We start from the raw sequence: 26,647 nt of genomic DNA, 5'->3' as shown, positions 1-26,647 counted from the left end.
ATATTGTGTTTTTCAAGTCAGTCACCTACGAGGTTCCATTTCAGTTATGATGCTGCCTTAGAAGGTAGCAGCCTATGTAGGCCGTATACAGAAAGAATAGAGTTTGTAACAGAGCTTCCATGTCTGTGTCAGTCTGTAGGAACATGTTGTGACTGGTAGGGCATTTCTGATTGATTGTTAATGGATAATTACGAGACCCGGGGGTTAAACCGTGCCACACGGTTTGTTCGATAAGAACAAAGGGGTCAAAGGTCAGCTGGATGTTGTGTGCTGATCCTATTCTCCAGTTTGTCTCAATGGGGCTCCCACCAGGGAATTATTTGTTGTATTCTCTTTGTTCAATGTGCACACAGGGGACCATAATAAAATATCCAGACAAGGTTCAAAAGGCTTCAAGGTCAAATATCACTAGGCAACCTTTAATTGTTGATTGGTTTTTCCTGTTCCATTTTCACCTTTTATTTTTCTGATATGATTTGAACCAACAGCCGACACAAAGCAGTCCCGAACGCCTCGCCGCACACAACAACCAAAGACCCTGAACACACCAGAGGACTCCACGTACTACACACTCATTCATGTGAGTCTACATCACACAATGGCACTCACTTTATCTGAGGATTATCTGGGCTTCTGCTTTAATGATCTTTCTCATGCTGGGTCTTTTCCAGAGGTCTGTCCAGGACGATAAAAGGAGGCCGAGAAAACAAAGGTAAATCAGTTAGCAGAAGAGTGATCGGCCTACTAAACAAGAATGTGCCCTCTCTCTAGATGCTGTTGCTTTGCAGACAAAGAGAAAACATTTGTTTGGAATGGAATACTAGTGTACAGCATATTGCGTATGATACACTGTATACTGCGTTTTTTAATAGTATAAAAGTTTTTAACAGTGATATACAAAGTATATGTGCTATTTATTGTCTCAGAAATACACATCCCGTTCAAGTTTGGAGTCAGAAAGACTTCTTACAGTCTTTGAAAGAACCTTTGCTCACCAAAGCTGCATTTATTTGATCAAAAATATAATAAAACTGTAATTTAAAATAACCATTCTATTCAAAGCTGAATTTTCATTATCATTACTTAAGTCTTCAGTGTCACGTGATCCTTCAGAAATCATTCTAATGTGCTGATTTACTGCTCAAGAAACATTTGTTATTGTTATCTGTTAATGAATAGAAAGTTTTAAAAAAACAAAGTTGTAAACAGTAAATTTAATAACATTTAACTAATTTAGGGGCAAGATAGACATGTTACAAAGGTCAAAATGTCAAAGACAATGCATTATGAAATAAAGTATTCTATGCAATGCACAAATTACAAATGTTGTGGGGCATCATGGGTAAGAAAAATTTGCATACTGGCACAAATACTTCCGAAATAGTACAGATATTACTATAGTATACTGTTCCAAATGTAGCCAAGCAAAGCAAAGTAATGCATAAGAAATCACTGGATATAAGGCTAAATCCCAACACACAAGATTGATATCAGGTCACCTAAAATCAAATTTAGGTGAATAATTGTATGAATAAAAATACCAGTGTAATCGCCAGGCCACTTCTTAATAGGTTCATATCTTAATTGCTCTTAAAAATTCTCAGTATAACCTCTAACACTTATTGCAATGATACGTGTTCTCATGCCAGACATACTGTACAGTGATAAAGCATGTAGGATAAGTACTTAATCAATAAAAGCTGAATTATAGACAATCTTCACATTGATCTAATTATATTAACTGGCTATTTTAATGCGGATGCTAATAGCTGACATATTACGGCTAGTTCCTGTAGCGGTTCCCTGTCAGGACTGAGGCCAGCGTGACATATCTGCAGTGTCACAGCATGTGTGAAATATTGTGTGTGTGAACATGAATCTGGACCTCCTCGAGCGCTGCTGACAGGAGATTTCACAGGCCAGTCGAGTGACGAACAGCTCTGACAGACAGACCGGTGCCGGACGCTTTATAACAGCACTTACAGACACGCAACATCGAGGACCAGTAGTTTTAGCAAATGTGCAATGGCAAAAGTCAATATGGGCAGCTGACATTATTCATGAAATCAACTTCCATAATGCATATTTCCGGTCTTGTTGTGACATCAGTACATCAGTATTGTAATCTATCACTATATACATCAGTAATAGTGTAGGCTATATTTCTCTCACTGAATATCCTGTTTCACTTGTAAAGACTGTACGTCACAAAAGGAGTTAAAAGGGTTTGCATGTTTCATGTTGGCTTGAAGAGTGAGAAGCTCAGTAGGACTGACAAATCTCTGGCTCTGTCTGATAACTGGCCCATGTTGTGTCAGAGAGAAATAGAGGAAGTGGAAAGAGAGAAAAGAGAGAGATAGGGGAACATTACGGTATCGTGGGGGGAATAAGAGCAGGCTGAGGACATGCAGGGAATGAGGGAGTCCTGCGGGACAAATGTGCTCCACTAGAGAGACAGAGCAGAAAGATGTAGCAGAACACTCGCTTTTTACTGCCATATGAATTCATCTGACCCTGTCCAGGTCACATTTTACTGTAAAATTCAAAGAAAACTAAAATAAATTCAATTTTATGACCATTATAATTTGATTTTTGACATTTGGCAGTAATTTCATGATAATTTCCACACAACCTTTTCTTACACAAATGCCATCATTTAATAATAATAATAAAGACAACAAATATTAAATACAATTAATAATTATGTATCATATGGTAAAATGTTAAATTATTATTATTTTTATATTATTTTAAGGCCTTTTTAAAGTATTATATATTTTTCTATAATTTTACTATATGTATAATTACATGACGTTTTCCACACCAATTCTGCTTACATAGATGTAATGATTAATTTAAAAACAAAAAAATTAATCATTAAGGCAGAACAACAAACTTTATTATTTTAAGTTTTATTTTAAAATTTTGATATTTAATATATTCTTAAACACGATTTTATGTCAATAATATACTGTATAAGTGTTTTTAATAAATAAATTGTATTGATTAATATACTTAATATATTAATGCGTTGTTGGCCTTTTGGCATTATTATTTTCATGTTTCCCACACTATTTCTCCATACACAGATGCCTTCATGAATTTTTGTGAAACTTAAATACAGCTTAAAGGTAGAAAGCATATATACTGTATTACCACAATTAAATAATGCCTATACTTTATTATTTTAAGCATCATATCATCATGTATTAAATTATTATAAATATAATTTTGATGGCAATACAAATATACAAATTATATATTTTTCTATTTTATATTAATACTTTATTATTATAAAATATTACATTTTTTAACAATAAGGTTTCATTTGTTAAAATACGAACTAACAATAAAAATATTTCTGAAGCATTTATTAATCTCAGTTAATGTTAATCTCAACATTTACTAATACGTGATTAAAATCAAAAGTTGTATCTGTTAACATTAGTTAATAAACCTGAACTAACACTGAACAGTCGTATTTGTATTAATTAATGTTCAGAAAGATGAATAAGTACCGTAACGAATGTCTTCTCATTGTTAGTTAATATTAGGTAATGCATTAACTATGCACTAACCTTAACTAATGGAACCTAAGGTTACCAATACATGTTAATATGATAATAAATAATTTTGAAATAATGATGAAGTATATATTTATTTGTTTGTTGGATATCAGAGCATCAGTAGGCCAGTGGAGCTGCTGACTGCTGTCATTGCATCAGTGGTCTAGCTGGCAGGCCGTAGGCTTTTGGCTTCATTGGTTTCATAGATGGCTGTTTTCATTACGTAAGCCTTGAGACAAAGGTAAAGTCTACTGAAAGAACATTCCCATTTGAATCTGCTGAGGAGCCATGAATCAGAGGCTGTCCTGAAGGCCATCGCTTACATACTGCAGAACAGCCATGAAATGCACCCAATACAGCATAATGGACAACTAATAATAGCAGCCTGCTATGACAAAATAGACGTTATTTATGATCGGGAACAACAAACCAAAGCAGGGTTTTCTGAAGCAAAGAATTATAATTACAGCATTGTAAACAGGAATAGTTTTGTCATGATCACTCGAACTTATGCCATTCAAAGAAGTAGATGGGGACACCATAAACATAGTCCATATGACATGTTACTATTCCAAGCCTATTGAAGAAACAAATCAATGACTTATGAATAAATGATGACATAATTTAATTTTATTGTGGGAACTATCCTTGAAAACCTTATTTCAAAAATAAAGGTTCCAAAGTGGGATTTTCGCAGCAATGCCATAGAAGAACTAGTTGCCCAAAGAACTTAAGTGAACAGTTCTTAAAGTCCCCCTGTGGTAGAAACCAAGCTTTTAATTTATATGTCTATGTGGTGTTTCTAATGTGCTTTAAGACAAACCATGCGCAAATTCATCAGTCAACACCATTGCTGAGTATTTTCTCCTTAAAACTGCAGTGAAAGGCCAAAGACGGTCTCAAAAACGCGGTTTGAAATCGCTGGTGTTTCTGATATCATAAACTACCTTTTAACCAATCACGTCAACGTGCCGGCGGGCTTTAGCATATCATTAACTACGCTCTGAAGCGGGTCTGAAAAACCAGGTACATTTAAGAAATATAGTGGGTGAATAATGTATATGATGTTATGATGAACTATATGCCTTTCAAAGTGTTTATAAGGATGCTGATTTTTAGAAGGCAGACTGAGATTGCGAATGGGAACATGGTTTGTGTAACATTCGCAACACATTATTAGCTGTTTGATAACATAGTCAAGCAAAAGGCTCATCATATTAATGTCCGTTATGTGTAGAGAGCGATACCATTGTGCAGCGTTTACCTCAGTAAGTCGGCAGAATAAATCTGTGAGCTGGCGTGAGTGAGTGAGTGGAGGCGGGGCTAATTTGCATATTCATGCTCCACGTATACTAAATGAAGCAAGGGTGTAGTTTCATTCAAGCTATTTTAATGCATGAAGAAATTTGTGGAAAAAACATTTATATGTCATTTTGGTGATACAATTATTGACTACAGGGGGACTTTAAAATAATCATTTTTTATTAGCGTGAAAAACATTTTAATCATCTAAAGAACCATTTTCCATTATAAAGAACCTTTCGTGCATTGAAAAGGTTCGATGGATCTTCACTGAACCATCAGTGCCAATAAAGAACCTTGATTTTTAAATGCATCTGTTTTCTCTGCACCCACCAGCCCCAAAAAGCTGGACAATGATGACCAGTACTACCAGGGTTTAACCAGCAGTAAATCCACAAGCCTGCCCAGTGACCGACGGCGCTCCAGCAAACAGAGGCCTTCCCCGGAGAGAAGACGCTCCTCTGAGACACCACTGTCCGATGTCCCGAAATCTGATATCCCTAAAGATCCAAAGGAGAAGAGGTGAAAGAACACTTGCATCATTCAGTCTGTTTAACAAATGCTCTCCTCAAGACGTTGACCTCACACTGCTATACACTGAGCGGCAGACATGATGAATGAGTAGGAGCGGAAGATGCAGATATCCACGCTTTCTTTCCCTTTCTGTGTGAAGTCATGCTTTATCTGCCCCTTTCTGTCCACAGGCACTCGTTCTCTAGAATGCCCTCTACAGAGAGTCAAAGTGAGGACAACCCCTATGACTATAGAAAGATACTGAGGAAGACCTCCCAGAGAAGAAGGCTTATAACACAGCCATAACCCTCAACAACAGGACTAATGTTAATACTGTCAGTGACCAATGTGGTCAGCAGAGAATGCTGTTTGTCCTTAAAGGAAGAGTTCACTTAAAAATGACAATTCTGGCATCATTTACTCACCGTCATGTCATTCCGAACCAAGATGATTTTCTTTCTCGCATGAAACACGAAAGGAGACATTTTGAATAAGACATTTTTGATCTTTTCCATGCGCTTACAATGACCAAGAACTGAACTTTTCAAATCTCCAATAAGGCACAAAGGGATGTTTAATTAATCAAAGAATCATTCTTTTGAGTCAGAGCTGAATCAACTGAAATGATTTGTTCAGAAATCAGACTGATCAGGTTGCAGAGGTTAACAGATTGGGTGACCTGTTTCTTTAAGTAAATCAGTTCACTTGGTTGGTTTCTCAAAGAAGGCAACAGTAAGAAACCGAAGTTGTGATGGTGTTTTTTCTTCCCTACTGTGACGTATATCCAAGTGAAACGGCTTCTCAGACTAAAATAAAATGTAGGACGGTTCTTGATTTTGTCTTTTGGGAGTTGATTGGATGGTTGTGGTTTGCTATTGGTGGATCTGGTGTGAGTGACAGGTTGTCCCGCCCTCACCACGATCAGAGAAGAGATGTTACTGCAAGAGGGGGGGGGGGTGTATTTTGATTATGAGGGTGCATGAAATATTTTTTTGTACTTTTTTTCTTTAAATATTTTTTTAAAAGATAAATGTGCATGGATAATAAATTCTGCAATATAGCTTTAGTTTAAATAGTTACGAAAATAGTGAGCTTTTTTTTTTTTTTTGCTGCACAGAATGTAAAAATAATTATCTAATCAGAGACTTGATGAATTGTAGTAATGTTTTCATGGATGGAGCCAAACAGCTGACATTAGTGCTGCCCTTGCTTGATTTTTAACTCAGGTTTAGCAGTTGATGTTTGTTGATGCATTCTGTTCAAGGCTCTTTGTGAATAGAGATTGGTCTTCAAAGACATTCATAAAATGACCTTTATATTTCCACCAATCAGGGGTTATATTTGAATTACTGTCTCTAATGGATCCTGGATGGTTATAGACTTGTTGCATCATTTCTGCATAAACATCAGAAGGATGTAAAAAAATAGATTATATTTATACTTTTACATATGCATGTACAGTATGCACTTGTATCTTGTTCACATAATGCAAACACATGGATATATGTATTCTTGAAATGTCACTTATTTGTAAATATGATTTTATAAATATTTAATTATTCTGTAATTAGTCAAATTAAATGATAAAATGCATACAATAGTGTAAATAATGGTTGATGTTAAACCCTGAGCGGTCTACAGTTATAGAGAAATGTAATTATTGTACGAGTTTCATTTTCTTATGCCCTTTTCAGCTTATCCTATCTACAGTATGTTTTCATTTCTTAGTCTAATCTTAGTTCATGTGAAATAGCATACATTATTTGTATTAAATGGTTTTAGATTTCATGTTTAGTTTACAGTGTAAAGCACATTCCTAATAAATTCCAATTTTATTTCAAATTTGATTAAATAAATCTGTTTTTTGTTTGTTTTTTTGTGTGTTTTTTTATGTTCATTGACTCACCATGACCATTGCTCATTGGATTGACATTGAAATTTTTTTTCCCCCGATGTAACTCTCTTGACCAGCTTTTCTATGTGATTTTTCTCGATTAAACAAGGTCTACACACCAACATTAACCTGATTAAGCTGTTATTTTCTATATCTTATGATTGTAGTGTATTGCTGCATTATTTAGGGTATCGTCTTAATATATACATCAGAATATATACATGTTTACTATTGCGCACGATCACCGCATACAACACACACTGAGATTGATAATAAATAAATTCAAAGTAATGTTTTGACTAATTTTATCCCGATCATGTTTGAAACTGGGTCTCCAATTTTCACGTAGCCAACGAAAATTTGTTTGATGATTAAAAAGGGTGGAGGGGGGGGGGGGGGGGGGTTATGGACCACAGATCTGAATGTCATGGTCCATAGAGCATCCCGGCTGCTCCTCCTGCTTCTGATGAGGTCTGTTCAATATTAGAGTAAAGCAATTACAGAATCTAAAAAAAAAACGGTTGTGCCTTCAGCACAGATGCGGATGGTGCGCCAGGAGGTTCATAAACTAGTGTGTGTGTGTGTGTGGTCACGATTAACGACGCAAAATAGTGTCGTCATGAGCCGAATCGCGTCGGAATTTCTCTGGTGACGTGAGGCGGATTATCTTTACGCCACAAGAAGCTTTTATTACCACCAAAGTTGCAAGTTTGCATGTTGGAGAGCCCGCGCTACGGATTGCTACGAGTGCGTTTTTAGAAATGTACTGTGCATCCTTAACTTACATTTGCATCTGAGCTATGTGAAAGAGAATGAGAGTCAGTGGATGTGTCTCCATCAGTGCCAGTGTTTCTCCGTGAGTTCAGTGACGGCTGCTCCAAATCATTGCGCACGGCGCACCAATTGAATAAAGACACTCTGGCTCGGCTGTTCTCCATCAGAGGGGGTTGAACATCTTTTTATGAGCACTTTAGAAATTAAGGTATTTGAAGCGTCTGGACAGGTGTGATTGTGAATACGCAGCTGTATTTTCTGCGCATTGGGCAGGATTGAGCTCCCGTTCCCGCGTGACGCGCGTCTGGATGGCTGCTGCTCGCGTCTCTCTGGTTCTGCTCTGATCCGCTCTGTTCGCGATGGCATCACACGGGTTTTGGTTTATGGGTGCTGAAAACCCGGCTGGAGACGGCAGTCAAAGTCCGAACACTCGTAAGTGGCGTGGCGTCAAAAGGAAACCTGAAATTGTGTTTTATATATTAGTAGCTATGAGACAAAGAAATGCGACATTTATTGTGTCTTGAATGCTCAAGGTTATTTTAAACCTTGAAATGTCATGTCAAGTGTGTCGTATGATAAACAACCGCATTTAGTACGGTGTTTTTGAGGTAAAATCCATGCCATGGATAATTGATGCTCTTAATGGAAGTTTTATGACGGATATGGTGTTTAAATCACGCACTTGATCGTTTCAGCCAGAGCATGGTGTCAGGCGGCGGCCCAGAAATTCTCTGGAGGCATCGGCTCCAAATTATGTGGTACGTTTATTTTTAACATGAAGTCTATATTTAAGATCTTTATTTGTGCCTCTCACCTATATTCCTAAAATGTGATATGTAGGCTAAATCATTTATAAAGGCATAACTTCGTTTTTGGAGTCTAGATTCTGAAAACTCCTACACGAATTAGGTGCCATTAAAAAAGTAATCCTTTCCTACAATTTGAGGTGCTGTTTTTTTTTTTTTATTCAGTTAATAATGGTTTCTCATTGTAGCTCTGTTAAATGTCGGGGAGGCTGAGAAAGCAGCTCAAGCCTCAGTTAAAGCCGAAGATGAGTCTACAGCCGAGAGCTGCGCCTGTAATAAACCCTGTAACTGCTCCAAAGCCACCGTGGGTTTCTCTGATCTCTATTCAACAGGTAAATCACCTCATATCACATCTCTATCACGGTACAGATCACACCTGAAAAAAGGGATAAATTGCCTAGAAATCATGGTTATATTGGTTACGTGGTTTTATTCGATTTCTATATTGTGTCAGTAGATTTTGTTTGAGGTAGGCTAAGTTCATCCATGCGGCGTTTTTCGTTAAAACTCATTTTTTTAAATATGCTATTTCTTGATTTTGCATGTCGTCTGTTTCAAAGGCTACTTATTTTAAAATGACATTTCCAAGGCATTTTTTAATTTAATTATGGTGAATACAAACAATTATTAAAATTGAAATAAAGAATAAGTTAAATAATATCGTGCTTGTGCATTGTTGTTTAAATTATTGAATAAAAAGGTAGCTATAATATATAGGCTATCAATTAATGCTTATTGTCCTTTTTTTATTCAAGGTTAAATGAAGCTATTTCACTTTTGCTCTCTGCACTAAACGCCATCATCTGTTATTGTAATTCAGTCATATTTTATTATTATTATTATTATTTACAGATCTTTTACCTGCATTGGACGGGGACGCGAAGACTCTGAATTTTCTGCAGGAGGTTGTTGATATATTGCTGGCTTATATAGTGGAATCTTTTGACAGATCAACGAAAGTGATTGATTTTCACTATCCAAATGAATTGCTCCAAAGGAATAATTGGGAGCTTTCGGACGAACCCGAGACTTTGGATGATATTCTGATCAGCTGTCGCGCTACGCTAAAATACGCCATAAAAACTGGTAAGTGTTTTAATTAGTAGCAATACAAGGGTTCATATCGATACTAAAATATATATTATTTTATATATTTTTATATTCAATTTAACCTATCTATACATCGTCTTGCTCAGAGTATTCATTATAAAATTGTTTGATTGATTGCCTCGCTTGTAAAACAGATTTTTTTTAGACCGCAGAACCACAAGCATCAGTTTGTGCCTGAAGGCGAATCGAATCAGATCGGAACATGACGTGATATTAAATGAATGCGTCTAATGACGATTTTATTTTCTCTGGTGGCATTTTAACCAAGAGTTATTATTTTTAAAAGTGATTTTCGTTTTGGGAATTATATGAATGACCAGAAAGATTTATTGATGTACTGCTGTCTGCGCCGGTCTGAGATTCATTTGCTTTTACGTTAATAGCAAGTGACTATTAATAGTGGACTATCAGTTGGGCAGAAATATATTTAGACATTACATCATTCATTTTGTATTTCCCTGTATTTTGTGTCAATCTTCAGCACATCCCAGGTATTTCAATCAGCTCTCCACTGGGTTAGACATGGTTGGCTTGGCTGCAGATTGGCTAACGTCCACTGCCAACACTAATATGTGAGTCTGTGTCTCCTTCCATTAAAATACAAAGCAGGTTGAGATCATTTCCGTTTTCTCTGCCTTCATAAGCATTCTTTTGACCTGGTCTTTGTGGTGGCTGCCTTAACCTCACATATATCAGTTGAAAGGAATAAAATGAAAGGCACAGATGAAATCAGAGCAGCAAATATAACTTCCCCTCTCTCATCTTGTGCTCAGATTCATTCAAAAAGAGAGAAAATGGTATGGAAATTCATATTCAGCCTGATAAGAAAATGTATTTTATGTTGGGAGTCAAAGTTTTAATTTAACAGATGCTTAAACATGTAATAACAATGTAATAATAAGGTAACAGTTTCTGTGAGGGTACAACAGCTTTGTCAGTTTGTTTAATTGGTTATATTAGAAATCAAATGTATTATATTTAGAAAATATGTTTAAAAAATTCGAAATATTATAAAAATTCATGTCTTGTCAGAATTATATTTCCATCACCGTTTTAAGCTGCCAATGACACATGTCTGTAAAACCTGCAGACTGTTGCAAAATCCCCTCAAACATCAGTTGCAAAACAGATTGTCGTGACGTTTGCTTGTCGTGACATTTTTTTCTGGCTTGTGTAACTGGGTCATGTGATCTCTGTGCAAACAGGTTCACCTATGAGGTGGCTCCAGTCTTCGTGCTGTTGGAGTACGTCACGCTGAAGAAGATGAGGGAGATCATTGGCTGGCAGGACGGTCGCGGTGATGGAATATTCTCCCCGGGTAAGCAGCTGTCAATCTGAGTGACCTGCCTTATTCTGCACTGCGTGTTCTGCTGTGACAGGAATTGCAGGAATTGGCTAAAAGACTGACGTTTTTAGGACAGGATTTCTCTATTTGAGGATCTTGAAAAGAAGAATCACCTCAGCTAGTTGTGCTGTTGGGTTGTAAAAGTGTTATCTAACAATGACTGTGACTCCAACCACACAAATTAAGAAAACAATGTGAAACTGATGCAAATTATTGTAATTTCTGCTCTGCTTTTCTTTGCCCCACTTTGCAAAAAAAAAAAAAAAAAAAAAGCCTTCCAGTTGACTTCCATTTGATTTTAGGCACTTATTTACAGATGACAATTGGGATGTGATGTGGAGAATTATAGCTGAGAATTAGGCTTGAGTAAAAACTGACAGGACTCAAGCTTTACCTGAGTGATGGAATGGAAGGATTGCTTTATTGTTCTCTAGGTGGCGCCATTTCCAACATGTATGCCATGCTACTGGCTCGCTATAAAATGTTTCCTGAGGTGAAGGAGAAAGGAATGTCATCCGTACCCAGACTGGTGGCCTTCACATCTGAACATGTACGTCCATTTATTTATCTCTTTTTTTTTAACCTGTCCTCCTGTATATTTAATAATTAACAACAACCTGTAGTAAAGATGTTTCTCCTAAACAGCAATATGATAACTTATTTTACAGTTCTTGACTCCTAAACAGCAGTTATTTTAGGGCAGTATTTTAAAGTACACAGAGAGATTACTCAATTACAAACAAATGTTGTCAGTCACTGCACATGACTCAATCATTGGTGTCAAAATAGTAGCCCTTTTTGTTTTAATGCAATATGTTTTATGACCATTATTATATAACCAGTCATTTATGAAAATAGACCACAATTCACTTGTCGCGTTACAGTTTGATTTACAGTTCCAACAAACAAACCAGACAGGAGATTTTGAGTACTATGCAACTACCACTTTGACGCTTTTTAAAAAACTTTAAAAAGAGATCGTAAAACGAATTCATATGAAACGAGCAGTTTAGTCCACATTTTCTGAAGAGACTCAACCGCTTTATATGATGAACAGATTGAATGATTGAATTTAGGCTTTTATTCACATTTAAACATTCATCAACTCACACATCAGTTGTGGTGAACGGAAGCTCAAGCATGATCACTTGATGTGCGAGAACCAATGAGGATCCTTCCTAATGTTACGCATCACGTTTGAGCTTCCGGGAGAGGTTTGTTCACGCGTGTCAAGCAAGTTCGGTTGAGCTTCTGTTTAAGTTCGCTGATCAATGTTTATATGTGAATAAAAGCCTAAATTAAATCTGTTCATCATATAAAGTGATTGAGTCTCTGCAGAATACCTGGACTAAACCGCTCAATTCATATATGTGGATTATTTTTATGATCTCTTTATGAACTTTTTGAAGCGTCAAAATGGTAAAGACAAATTACATCTCATGTCAATTTCACATTAAAATAGTACTTTGTGAAATATAAAAAAAATTAATAAATAAAGGTAAATTTGAATATGTTTCTAACAGATTACTCTTATTGTTGATAATTCCAAAAAATGAATACACTAACTATATTCTGAGAGCAGTTTCTATTATTATTCTAACATTATGCCTTTCAGAGTCACTTTTCAATCAAGAAAGGAGCAGCCGCACTTGGAATCGGTACAGAAAGTGTCATCTGTATTAAAGCTGATGAAAGGTTAGTCTGGATTGTCACAACTGAAGCATTACTTCATGACTGCACGACTGAGAAATGTGTGTCTTAACATAATAAAACACTATGCCATATGACTTCTCATTTCTGCCAGGGGTAAGATGATTCCTTCCGACCTTGAGAGGAGGATCATTGAAGCCAAGCAGAAGGTAATTTCAATGACCGTATCTCTCATTTGGGTCTGTTTGAATAATCTGTCTGGTTCTGTGGCAAAATGGGTCCTTGAATAACCCTCTGATTTCTTTCTCACAGGGATACGTGCCGTTCTTTGTCAGCGCCACGGCCGGCACCACGGTTTATGGTGCCTTTGATCCTTTGATCCCTATAGCGGACATCTGCAAGAAGCATGAAATCTGGATGCATGTGGATGTGAGTAGATCTGCTGTCCTGAACTTACATGAACTTCCTGAACGTTTCACCTGTGAAATACCGACAGTGGACTGTGATCCAAGAGTGATCTCAGTGTTGGCAAAGCCTGAGTATCATTCCCTGGATGCAGAACTGAGGACCTTCTCGATTGTTCTGCATTACAGCCTGTAACGTAGGACTATTGAGTGTTGATGAGCTCTATATGTTTTAAGAAAAAAAGTATTTAATGCTTATACATAAAGTCAGGGATTTGAACAAAACCCTGTACTGTTGCATAAAGTTGTGCTGTTACTTTCTAAGCAATCAAACTTCTGATTTTCAATTAGTTTAAACAGCAATCTCCTAGTAACCAACAAGAGCACGCTAGAAACCACCAATGTGCTAAAAACCCACTCTGACCAGCAAAGGACCACCCAGAATTTTTGTTCGCAACTTTTTTTTTTTTTTAATAGAAAATGTAAAAATCTCATCATTTGTTACTATTGACCCAGCTGTGTTTGAAATTTGGCACCGAGTTAATTTAGTATGCATGCAATAAATGACCTCCTTTTGAAATGTAGCTTCATCTAAATGTTTCCTATTAGAGGAATTACCTTTAATCAGTCTGTGTGAGTGTGTACATGTGTGTATTCATTCTCATGGACTTGATAATATTCCTCAATATTACAATATAAACGCCTCTGGCATTTCAACCGCCACACAGACATATTGTGGAGGCATGCTGGAGCTCAAACTCATGAATCACATTTGGATGTACTTAGTCTCATTTATCAACCCTCAAGGCAGCTGTTAGACATGTAGTACAGATGAGACCTGTTTACCACTCCTCTGCAATCTCAAATGAGCTGTGAATATAATGTACATAAATATAATGATGAAAAAATTAAAAAGAAAAAAGATCTGCCTTTAGAAATGTAATAATAAAGATGAGTATCATGCTTTCAGTCATATCTCAAGTGGTGCTCATTGCAGACTCAGAGCCAATAGGGTCAAATGGTTGAAGCTGGATCTGGATTAAACCTTCCTTCCTTTTTTTAAAACGAGAAGGACAAACATGTTTCTAGTAACACATATAAGAATGTCTTTAAAATGACTGTTGTCTCTGTGCTCCTACAGGGAGCATGGGGTGGAAGTTTGCTAATGTCCCGGAAACACCGGTGGAAGCTGAATGGAGTCGAGAGGTCAGTACAATCTGCAGTTTTTATCGACTAAATGTCTAGTTCAGTCATGAAAATCTATCTGTGTGCTGATTGGTTCTCTCAGTGCTGGTGCCACGCCCTATTGGTCACACTTCTACATAACTCTCTATTATCCCAACTTAACTAGCTTGTACACGTTCTCTGTGCGAGCTATGAGAATTCTTCATTTTATCTAGACTTCTAGTCAAGACCGCCTAAACCGAGACCAAGACACTACCAAGACCAGAGGGTATCGAGACCAAGACAAGACCAAGACCAAGACAGTCCAAGTTGAGACCAAGACCGAGACCAAGTCGAGACCGAGACCATGTCGAGACCGGAGGGAACTAGTGTACAGTGTTGGGAAAGTTCACTTTCTACATGAACTAGTTTAAAGTTCAGTTCACAAATTTTAAAATGAACTAGTTCAGTTCAGTTCATACTTTACAATTTTATGTTGTTGCGAGCTATTATTTTTCAAAATGATGGCCACAACCCATATAGAACTACAGACAGCAATTATTTTATCGGCGGGCAAAGTTTGAACAGAAAAGATTTTTCCCATCCTCACCGACCTTATCATAAAACTCGTTTAAATGATCATACGACGCTTCCTTGCTGCATTTTGTTTTGATTACACATGCGGTGGTGTGACGCTGGAGGCTGGTGTTGCCAGATTGGGTGTTTTTTCCACTACATATTAAGGCCTGTTTACGGTGTATTTTAGCCGGGTTTTCGCCTGGAAGGCTCTATAGTAATCTGGCACCCTATTGAACGAAGTTAAACTGAGAGCGCGCCGCGCGCCGTTCACACTCACAGACACCAGAATGAACGAGTTCACAGTAACGTTCACCAGGCAGTAATACAGTACATTCAGTTCACGTTCGCCCAAAATATGAACGAGTTCATGAACTATCGTTCAATGAACGCGTTCAGGCACAACACTGCTAGTGTACTCTCTATTCGCTCTGGTGACATCACAAAACATAATGCACACAAACGTGTCCCTGCTTGATATAGCCTACAACGACTGATGAACATAATCGGTTTTGATGAGGAAAAAAAGCTATACGAGAAAAAAAAAACTATAATAGTGCGGAATTAGAACCCAGAACCTCTGACACGGGTGGCAAAAATTCTACCACTGGACCATTAAGATATACATTGTTCAAATAGGCGAAACGAGTCACACGAAAATTCAAATACTGTTGCATTATCGAACGTTGGAAAATCCCCCGGCCACTGTGTCGGTCTGAGACAGCGAGACCTAGACAAGACCGAGAGGTCCGAGACCAAGACAAGACCAAGACCAAAGACCGTCAAGGCCGTGACAAGACGGCTCGTAAAAGACCGGTCTCGAGACATACATCACTAATTTTATCCCTCCTCGTTCCCAGCACCACCTGTCTAAATCTGCTATGAAAGGTTACTCTTAATTTACCTTTAGCCGCTGCACGTTTCTTAAATCTTTGACTGAGCATGTTTAACAGAACAAGTCTTAGTACTTACCCAGTATGTAGCAGTAGCAGCGTGACATATCTAATCCACCGTGACAGCACTTCATTCTTATCAGCAAATGCTTGTTAAATTCAAAGAGTTGCCGTGAATGAAATATGATTGAGAAATCCACAAACTTCTTTTTGAAAAGTTTTCTCCGTGAAATGATTGGATTTGATCTTTTTTCTATAGACTTTTCTATAGACATTTCACTGCACAACATAGTGCCTCGGGAAGAAATGTTGTCTAAATCAAAATAAATTTTGATGTAGTTATTTATTCATTTCATGTGCTATTTTAATTATTTTCATACAATTTTAGGGCTAATTCTATGACCTGGAACCCTCATAAAATGATGGCTGTGCCCTTGCAGTGCTCTGCTCTACTGGTTCGAGAGGAGGTGAGGCTCTCTGCTTTCTCCATCAAAACCAAAACTTAACATATTATCACATTACAAAGGGCACACAAGTAGTCAATCATGCACAGTCACACTTAAAGACGTGAAAATCATTGCAACAAAAATGTGTTTTATTTTTTGTAATGTGTTTCCTTCCTCTTCTTGTTATCTGATCCAGGGACTGATGCAGAGCTGCAATCAGATGCAGGCCTGTTATCTCTTCCAGCAGGACAAGCACTATGATCTGTCCTATGACACGGGGGACAAGGCCCTGCAGTGCGGCCGCCATGTGGACATCTTCAAACTATGGCTAATGTGGAGAGCTAAGGTATTGTTTTATGTATACAGCTTTATGTTAAATCTTGCTTGATATTGCGAAACACTTCTTATAACTACAAATAGAGGGAATGCATTGACTTTCCCGCCGGAACACGTTTATTAAAAAACGTCCAATTATGCAGAATATACGATTAATATTTAAATGATGAGTTGACAATAAAATGTATAACAATACAATATATAGGGTATATTTTACCCCTAAATTCAGCATATTGACACAAAAATGATAACTGCAAATCCACCTTTCGCTGCCTGGAGTCCAGTTGTTTCTATGAATTGCAGCGATCCATTTGCTTCTCTGTTCTGTAGCTTTCGGTAGTCTGTAAAAATATACCTCAGATTGCTTATCAAATCTAGTTGTTCAGTCAGTCTCAAAGCTCTTTCCCATTTTAGACGCGTTTTGTGCGTTTTTCACGCTGAAAACCAATGCTGCTACTCTCTATAACAACATGAGTTATACAGTAGTTTAGACTATCTATCTATCTATCTATCTATCTATCTATCTATCTATCTATCTATCTATCTATCTATCTATCTATCTATCTATCTATCTATCTATCTATCTATCTATCTATCTATCTATCTATCTATCTATCTATCTATCTATCTAAAGACCCTTGGGACAGTCGTTTTGCTGCAAGGTACAACTAAATTGGTTGGTTTTTCGGTGAGGTATTGTGTTGTCACAATGTTTGCCCTCTCTCTTCTTCTCTGAAGGGCACTATTGGTTTTGAGTCTCAGATTGAGAAATGTCTGGAGCTTTCAGAATATCTCTACAACAAGATCAAGGACAGGGAAGGATATGAGATGGTGTTTGATGGAAAGGTAAGTCTTATTAGATGTGTTTAATTATTTTGGCTTACTCTTGCATCATGTAATCAATGATTTTTATTCAGTAGAAATCAAGAAACTGTTCAAGAAAAGATAAAATCACATTTCTCAAAAAAGGAATTAGGCAAAACTACCAAAAAACAGGCCATTTCTACTGACAGAACTTCTCTGCGGTTGTTTGGTTTGAGCAAACAGAATGGAATATAAATGGACCGCACATAGTCTGAATAATAGCTCTTCCTGAATTAATAATCTGCAGTGTTGATTAGGCTTTATATTGATGTTCAAAAGTGTGGGGCTAAACATTATACAGATGTGTACCATTCAAAACTTTTGGGTCTGTAATTAACAATATTAATAAACAGCATGTACTTTTTCTAGGGTTAGGGATAGGGTTTGTTGTCTATCTGAATATATTTTAAAATTTAATTTATTATTTTGATGGTATAGCTGAATTTTCAGCATAATTACTCCAGTCTTCAGTGTCACATGAACCCAATCATTCTAATATGCTGATTTGCTGCTCGGGAAACATTACTTATTGTCATTAATGTTAAAAAACAGTTGTTCTTCATCAAACACCATCATTTTTCCCCCAGGATTTATTTATGAATATAAAAATTCATAATTTAAGTCTTTATTTGAAATAGAAATAGTTTGTACTTTACCATCACTTTTGATCAATGTCCTTGTAGAAAACAAGTATTAATTCTTTTTAAAAAATCGTACTGACCACAACCTTTTGAACGTTAGTGTCTGTGTAATGCGTGCTATGTCTGTGTAATGTGCTAATTAATTCATAGATACTACTTTAATATTATTTATTTGATTTTTCTTTTCGTTTTTAAAGAATCTGAACTGTGTACTGTGGTTAATTTATTATTTTATTATTTACATTTATTCAGAATTTAATGGTGGGTTGGAAATTAATGCAGTTAATAATTCCTTTATTTAATTTAATTTCGTCCTGAATTGTCAGGAAATAGCACATCTGCTAAAGATACAAAACACACAGTATTTCTAAATCACATTTGATGCCTTTTTAAAAAAAACAACGATCCTCTCTAAATTGAAATGCAAGTTCTGTATTTCGAAATAATTTTGAGCGCTGATTGTTGTGCGCTAATTCAGCTAACATGAAATGTTTCACCCTTGAAATGACTGAGCAGTCGTTCGAGGCTCATTTAAATGTAAATTGTGCCTGGTGCCAATATGACAGAATGATTTGGCTGGAGGCTTCTCAGTGAGCGCGCTCTTGTTGAAGTCAGTGCAGTGCAAGGCGAGGAAGGTTGCGGTTGCATTATGATCAAATGACATTTAACAAAACATTTCAGCTCTTGATTTGATGTTTAGCAAGCTCTTTGTGGTTCTAGCACTGTGAGGTATGACTCGATCTGTGTTTTGTCTGTGTGTCCCACCATCTGTATGGCTAATAAACCCTTTTCACTGGTGCATGGAGGCATTCTTCTCCAGCATGGCCCCTAGAGCCACATAATGGCCATGAGGGCCTCTAATGGACTGTAGTGTCTGTCTGTGCGCTACCTGCTCAAGCGCTCAAAGCCCTCAAAGCAAAGCCTTTTGATTGAATAGATTATATGGCTGCTTCCAAACTGACAGCGACAAAAAATTCCCATTATGGCCCCAGACGGCCCCTAATCGAATATTTCGTCACGGATCTTTAATGGACTCCCCAGAGTGCTCTATTTATGCAAGCGTGTGTCGTACGTTAAATTGAGTGATAGGTGTGTGTGTTGCCTGAACGTACGCTGATGCTATCTGGTTGTCTCGTGTCCTTGCAGCCTCAGCATACCAATGTGTGTTTCTGGTACCTTCCACCCGGTGTGCGCAACCTGGAGGACAAAGTGGAGAAGATGAAGCGTCTTCACAAGGTGAGAAAACTGCGATTTAATCATTGGATGTGAACTGAACTCTTACATTTCAAATGATGCATATTGCTTTTGAAGCAATGGCACATTGCAGTACAAAAAAGAATACTAGGCTTAATGCTCGGTTCGGGGGTTTAAAAGACACCAAAATCATTTAAACAAACCCAAAAACATACTTAACGTTGAGATATCAGGTGGATACTGCATACTGCATATTATCTTATAAGAACGGATTATAAGCAAAAGAACAAACAATCCTCCATTAGCCTATATAGTACATATAAAATATATATTCAATTTGTTTAATTTATACAGAATTTCTATATGCTAAGTAACTCAAAATGGTTACATATGTGTGCTGTGATACACAAGGATTAGTGCTGGGCAACAAATAATCGCAATTTATTGCATCCAAAATAAAAGTTTGTGTTTACATAATAAATGTGTGTACTGTCTATCATTATTTTGTATATATAAATACACACATATGCATGTATATATTTAAGAAATATTTGCATGTATATACTGTATATATATTTATACATAATTTTAAATATTTTTTACTTTTCTTAAATATACACATGCATATGTGTGTATTTATATATACAAAATAATTATACACAGTACAAACACATATAGTAACTATCTATCTATCTATCTATCTATCTATCTATCTATCTATCTATCTATCTATCTATCTATCTATCTATCTATCTATCTATCTATCTATCTATCTATTTTTTTTATTTAAATTGTGTGTAGGCCAGAGAAACATCCCTTGTCAAAAGAAGTGTGCTTTATTGAATGTGCTCTTGTAGTGTACTTAAGTATACTTAAAGAGAGTACACTTTCATGCCTATGTTTCTTAACACACTTAAGTACACTTTTAAAAAGTGTGCTTTGTGATAATGTCGTTAATAGTTTAAATAAAGTGCATTTAAATCATTATGTTTTAATCATTTGTCATTCTTTCAAGACACACATTTTATGTCTTGACTAAAATTCTAAAGCACATGTAAAATATGATTATAATTTGAACTGTATGTTATTCGATATTACATTTAAAAAGTTTATATATTTTAAATGTACTTATTTGGGACTTCATCATTACAAATGTGTAATTACAACTATATTTAAATACATGACATACAAGTTTCAGTAGAAGTGACATTAAAGTATATTTTAGTTCACCATAAATGTTTGTCAGTACATTTTAACCATACTTCAAAGACAGTTACATATAAAGATGTACTTAAGCCCTATAAATGGGTCAGAAAAGCAATATAAAAACCAGCTAATTGCATTAAATATAAATTTAAACTTTAACACATTTTCGTTTCATTCGAATTAACATGCAATTAAGTATATTCTTTTAAAGTATATTTATTTCCATAAGTAGTACTCTTCTTAAAAGTATGTAAAAGTGTATGTCTTTTTCATGAGGGATAAAACAATCTAAAGGGAAATTATGGTAGTATTAAAATGACTGTTATAGCACTTAGGCCCCAAACATCATAATAGTCTCAGCACATGACAGTTAAGGTGATGTCTGTTTGTAATGTAAAGATGGTTCAAACCAGAAAAATATTTAAAATGACATCCTTGCAGTGATGTCACTGTAGGGGGAGGGGCTGCTCATCAGGTGTCCTTTCATTGGCTGGCTGCTCTTCAGTCACTCCCATGCCAGCAAACCTCTAACCGGCAATTAGGCCGAACAGATGGTGCGTGTGCTAGTCATACAAAGAGGTACTCTATCTAACACTACCCACAAACCCCTCCTCGTATACCTGAAACTAGAACGCTCATACTCTGTCTGTTACAAATGATGTTACAAAAAACTGGTTTCTGGAGACTCTCGGGTAACAGGATACACGTGTATTTATGGTGCAGGGATGCTGCAAAACAGTATTTTTGTTTGTCTTTTAGACCTATGAAAAGACACTACTGGACAGGTTCCAGTATATCAAGGCTTGTTTCATAGAGATGGAAGGTTATGTAGGTGTTGGATACAGGCCGGCTGTTAATAGCTGGAAACCTGCAACGGATTTGAGGGGAAGTGAGTGTAATTATGTGGTGATGAGTGACTGTGTGTCTTTAATTCAGATTACAGTCCCACATACTGTCCAATGTTACTGCTCTAATCAATTCAGTTCTCCTCAAGCTAAGCCTATAACAACATGATGAGGATGTATGCTTACAAGAAAGCACTGTATTTATATTCCTCAAACATTCTGGACAGGGTTTGGTCTAAAATATAAAAATTCTGCAATGAATTTAGCTTGAACTGCTTAACATAGAGACTTTGCTTTGACTCGAAAATAATTGTCTTTCAACTTTCCCATTGATACTATGTATGCTATATTATTAAATGGCATCTAAATAAATGCAAAAAAAGATCAAATAAATATTTTATGCTTTGATTTATCAAAGTATGGAGCCTCTAAAGGTAAATAAATTATATGTTAATGCTTTTCTGTTCCCCCAGAAAACTTTTCATTCGCTCGCAAAACCTTTGCGTTCCCTCTTTTCTGTTCATTTGCAAAATAACTTAAAAGTTTTGTAAGCGAATGCAAAGTTTCTGGGAGGAAAGCAAATAATTTGCGAGAGAACACAAAAGCACTGACATATAATTTGTCATCCTATCTTATATTTTCCTTTAGGTGTTATGTATCAAAGACTTTCTTGAGGATAATCCACCAAAAATGAAAATTGTCATTATTTACACACTCTCATGTTGTTACAATCCTGTATGACTTTCTTTCTTCTGTGAAATATAATATATATTTTCAAAAATGTCTTTGTGTTATTTTGTCCATACAATGAAAATAAATGGGGTTCAGTATTATTTTGGATCCCGTTGTTTTGTAATGTATAGACAAAAACAGTTTAATTTTTGGGTCAGTATAATTATTATTTCTTTGAATATGACACTTTTAGCAGTTGTCTTATTGAATTGACTTAAATATAACTTTTTTATCACACTTCAAGTGTGCGCTTTATTTTAGGTTTACTACTTTTCAGTGAGTTGGAGATGTACTGTTATTAGTGGTGTTTGTAAAGGTGAGGAAAAAAGACTTACATGAAGGAGAGACCCGTCATATCGAGACACCAGACCATCATAGAGACTCTTTTGACTTGGACCAGTAAACAACCACCAGTACCACACAGCAATATGTTAAAAAGTACACTGAACACTTTAGGAACCATATAGCAATGCCATGAAAACCACCAACAGTACCCAGCAAGATTTGCAAGGGCAAACTGTAAATATTTCAAAAAATGATAAAATAAGTACTAATAAAATCCTAATAAAATGTTCTCTCACAGGTTGCCCCTGTAATCAAAGCCAGAATGATGGAGTATGGAACGACCATGGTGGGCTATCAGCCGCAAGGAGACAAGGTCAACTTCTTCCGAATGGTCATCTCCAACCCAGCCGCTACCTTTGAAGACATTGACTTCCTCATTGAAGAGATTGAGCGACTGGGGCAGGATCTTTAAAAACTCACTGCACCAAAACCTGTTATTCTTGTGTCCCTGGATGGATCGAATATTTGTTGTGAATGTAACGGTAAATCTTTGATTCCTCTTCTCCAAAGTCACATAAAGATAGTATGATTTTAAAAAATGACAATATGAAAATATCTAGACTTTAATATTGTAGCGTTGTTGTGGGCTTCATGGTCCAAAGCCCTGTAAAAGTGTTACCGTCTGCTTTTACTGTCTATCTAAGTGTCTTTGACATTACTTTGTTTGTTTACATGTGTTTAATGAATATGAATATGAAGAGTTATTTGCTTCTATTCAGTGCAGGTCATAAGTTTCTATTTGACTAGTTATTCAAAGGGCCAGGCTTCGTTAATATATGACTATATTATAATAGTAAAGACACATAATTGTCCAAAAACACTTCATCATACCTTAAGCTTTTGCATGTCACAGACAATGTGTGACTTATCTTTTATTGATATGTCAAGATTCAGAAGAGTTTTGAGCTGTTGAGTATTGAGTGTGACCAAGAAGTTCATAAATAGTTGAAGGTAATGAAATAAAAATAAGCACAAATATAATGTTTGACTGCGCTGGAAATTGATATTAACAAGAGGCTGCTGAACAGTAATTTTTGTCTATGTTGACAAAAATTTAACTTTAACATTTAAAATGTGGGTCCTTGATACGCTACTGTCCTTCTAAAAGTTCAAATTTAAATTATAATAATGAAAAAGGACAAAAATAAATTAAAATGTATCTTCCCAGAAACCCCCCGACAAATATTCTTGACTCATCCTATTTGCAGGAATAAAATGCCCTTTAAAATTAAAATTCATTTTCCCTCTAATAGCATGTGCAATTGACTAATAATGTTTATTATAAGAATTCAGTTGGAAATTCTGAATTTCCAACTTTATTCTTGGATAAGTGCAATAAAACAGCATTTGAATGGCAGTTATTCTTGGAAACTCGTTGTAAACGTGGCGCTGCCCAGGTAGATGTTCACTTTTAAGCAAAGTAAAATAAAAAAGAAATCAAATATTATTTAATACACAACAATTATCACATGCACATTATATGCTGTATTTAAATTAAAACAAATTTAGTCTAAACATGTAGTAACACGCTTTTCTACATACATAATAGCAATAGATTTCTTAATTTACCGACCTGTTCATGTACTTATTTAGCTTTCTTATACAGAATTATAGATATTTCAGGGTATCAACAGAGATAAATTTAATGTTATAAATAAACTCCAAAAAGAAAACAACACATAAGCATAATAGGGTTCTGCCCTATGATAGTGTAAATAGACTTTTAAGATGTTCTTGATCAATTACATATCTATGTGAATACATCACTGTACTGTATATAAGGCAGAGTCTATTTGTGTGGTAAAAAAAAATTATTATTTTCTCTATTCAACAAATATTTAATCATAAATGGTTGTGTGTGCGCGTGTCAGATGTGTTGAATATGATGACTTATGTAACTGCAAAGATATGTGTATGAAGGAACTGGCTTTAAATCCACTTGAAGCCACAGCATTTTAACATACTAACTTGAAAGGATTATTATAGCACATTTCGGATAGTTATGAGAGCCATTTCTGAACCAACACTGGTTGTATTTGTGCCCAAGTGATAAACTTGACATCCTGTGCCGATTTGTATTTTTGTGTGTTTGTAACTGTATTGCCTTAGTATTAATTGCCAGTATTGTCTAGTTCTCCTGAAAAGGAACTTGTGCACTTTAGCTTATATGTATGATGATCTGTCCAATGGATGTTCATAGTTTGATGTTTTAAGAAACTGAGCGTTGTTTGAATGTGTCCCAGCTCGGATGTCCGTTTCAGGGTGAGAGTTGCTTTATAGTTGAAATTCTTGGTAGATTTGCTAATGCTACATTACTACCTGTATCCCTGCTGAACGTAATAGTCAACCTTGCTGAAAAACCAACACTATCTCATGACCATTTTGTACGAAGATTTAGGGGCGGGGTCAGGTGTAGGTTATTCGTACAAATTCATACAAATTGGGCAACTTGTAAAATATGTACAATTTAGCAAAATTCAAGTGAGGTTTTATGAATTGGTGCAAATTAGCAACCTCGTAAAATCCGTACGAATTGCCGTGAGATCGGGTTGGAAAAACACAACTGAACCCAGTCTCATCTGGTCTGAGCCGGTTTCCCGGTCTAGTCAGGCTGGAAGTCCAACTTCATCCAGCTAACAACTGGCTAGCTTAAGTTGCTGTTTCAGCATGGAAGGAATGCTAAGTTCGTAATATTTGAAATATGAGTGTTCCTTTTCATCGGATCGACAAGCTGTGTCATATAGTTTGTGTATTTTAAGCTGTTGTAATCATGACAAACGCATTGACATCCTCAACGTGGTAGTCTTGGAACGCCCACCGTGCCGTCTTTCCCCGCCGCTGCTGCTACAAACCTGCTCTCTTTGCACGTGCATGAACGCCTTGCCTTCCGAGCTTGTGAAATACAATCCCAGATATTCAAATATATATATAGTGTAACCAGGTGTTAGTTTTAGTGGCAAATGGTTAGCTTAGCTTCAAATATATAGTACTCTGTCGCTAGCTTGCTCACTCTGTATTAGCATTACCCAACGTATTTATCTGCTAAGCAAGCATGTTCTGTGTGGCTAGAAGTTGTATGCTTTTGCAACCGTATCTCTATCTTTCTCTCTGTCTATCGCTTTTCCGCAGCTTTAATACTAGTGTGTGTAGTTTCTTGGCATGCCTCTGTATAAGCATATTCAAAGTCTCAATATTTCTCTATCGCACTCTCTCTCTTCTTCCTGTGTGTCTTTCTCTCTTGCTTTGCCCCGTATCAGCTCTCAGACCTTTAAAAGCAGTGTTTTTCTGCTGTTTCACGGCTACCCATCATGTCCATCAGTTTGTCATGTGAGGAACCATGTGACTGGGTGAAATAATTGTTTTTCTTTCTCCCCCTACATTGCTTGAAAGAAAAGTGATTATCTGAGGAACTGACGTTCAGATGAAAGTTATAAACTAGTGTGTTGAAATCATATAGAGAGAGGCAGATAACAGACCCTCTTGAAATGTGTTTTACTTTCATGGGAAACACCAATAAATGTTACTGCCAAACAAGTCTGTCTGGATTTGTATTAAACCTGATCTCTTGACTGTTTGAAAGACAGTGGGCTCTTCTGACTAAGCATTCTCCCAGAATGCCTCAGGCCCTGTTTACGGCTGGTATTAAGATGCGTTTCAGTCGCTCGGATCACAAGTGGACGACGCTAAATACAGGGGTAAACAAGGTCTAAAACGTTTTGAGCTTGTCCACTTTCAACCACTTCCAAAGGTAGTTAAAAAAGAATTTGACCAGATTGCTTTTGTAGTGTAAACGCTCATGTGGTCTAATGCATTGAACAGCCATAAAAGACCTTCTCTGCCTACTGATTTAACGGAGACACATTACGGGAAGCTCACTAGCCAGACAGGATTTAAATTTTGTCTTCTGTATACCCAAGTTTGGTTTGAAGACAAAAAACATACCAAGCACAATGTTCTCTCACCATTCCTGATTTCTAACACACACTCACAGCGTTCAGCTGGTCTTACGGCTGTCAGAGCAGAAACTAAAGCTGATACTCT

The 26,647-nt window shown here is 36.4% G+C and overlaps 2 protein-coding genes across 8 annotated transcripts in view; both read left to right on the top strand.

Moving 5' to 3' along the window:
- The window catches only part of myo3a (myosin IIIA), a 145,833-nt gene extending 138,580 nt beyond the window's left edge, over window positions 1-7,253 (top strand). For all 6 annotated transcript variants that reach the window (XM_077244185.1, XM_077244183.1, XM_077244181.1 and 3 more), the window contains 4 exons: window positions 489-580; window positions 672-712; window positions 5,205-5,390; window positions 5,573-7,253. In XM_077244185.1, coding sequence (XP_077100300.1) covers window positions 489-580; window positions 672-712; window positions 5,205-5,390; window positions 5,573-5,687 — 434 coding nt within the window. In that variant the 3' untranslated portion in view covers window positions 5,688-7,253. The remainder of the gene's footprint in view (window positions 1-488; window positions 581-671; window positions 713-5,204; window positions 5,391-5,572) is intronic.
- Window positions 7,254-7,687: 434 nt separating this feature from the next.
- Window positions 7,688-26,140, top strand: gad2 (glutamate decarboxylase 2). 2 transcript variants are annotated; one of them, XM_077244201.1, is made up of 17 exons: window positions 8,295-8,481; window positions 8,745-8,807; window positions 9,044-9,187; window positions 9,708-9,760; window positions 9,853-9,941; window positions 10,447-10,537; window positions 11,171-11,283; window positions 11,745-11,860; window positions 12,926-13,005; window positions 13,115-13,169; window positions 13,273-13,389; window positions 14,506-14,570; window positions 16,386-16,464; window positions 16,640-16,789; window positions 17,518-17,625; window positions 19,431-19,520; window positions 22,845-26,140. In XM_077244201.1, the coding sequence occupies exons 6-17, from the start codon at window positions 10,488-10,490 to the stop codon at window positions 23,016-23,018; spliced, it is 1,197 nt and encodes a 398-aa protein (XP_077100316.1). In that variant the 5' UTR covers window positions 8,295-8,481; window positions 8,745-8,807; window positions 9,044-9,187; window positions 9,708-9,760; window positions 9,853-9,941; window positions 10,447-10,487; the 3' UTR covers window positions 23,019-26,140. The 2 variants fall into 2 exon arrangements, with proteins under 2 accessions (XP_077100315.1, XP_077100316.1); XM_077244200.1 differs by having other exon boundaries at window positions 7,688-8,481; window positions 9,708-9,941.
- Window positions 26,141-26,647: the final 507 nt, after the last annotated feature.

This window comes from Siphateles boraxobius, unplaced genomic scaffold (assembly GCF_051911475.1).
Source record: "Siphateles boraxobius isolate OS27281-9 unplaced genomic scaffold, OSU_SipBor_1 26, whole genome shotgun sequence".
NCBI lineage: Eukaryota > Metazoa > Chordata > Actinopteri > Cypriniformes > Leuciscidae > Siphateles > Siphateles boraxobius.
The sequence above is the reverse complement of the archived record's forward strand: the minus strand, read 5'-3'. Positions and strand labels throughout refer to the sequence as shown.

Coding starts and splice junctions, on each gene's coding strand:
- gad2 (XM_077244200.1), top strand. CDS start 8,409: ATGGCATCACACGGGTTTTGGTTTATGGGTGCTGAAAACCCGGCTGGA. Junction 11,284..11,744: donor TGATGGAATATTCTCCCCGG/GTAAGCAGCTGT, acceptor ATTGTTCTCTAG/GTGGCGCCATTTCCAACATG. Junction 17,626..19,430: donor AGATGGTGTTTGATGGAAAG/GTAAGTCTTATT, acceptor GTGTCCTTGCAG/CCTCAGCATACCAATGTGTG.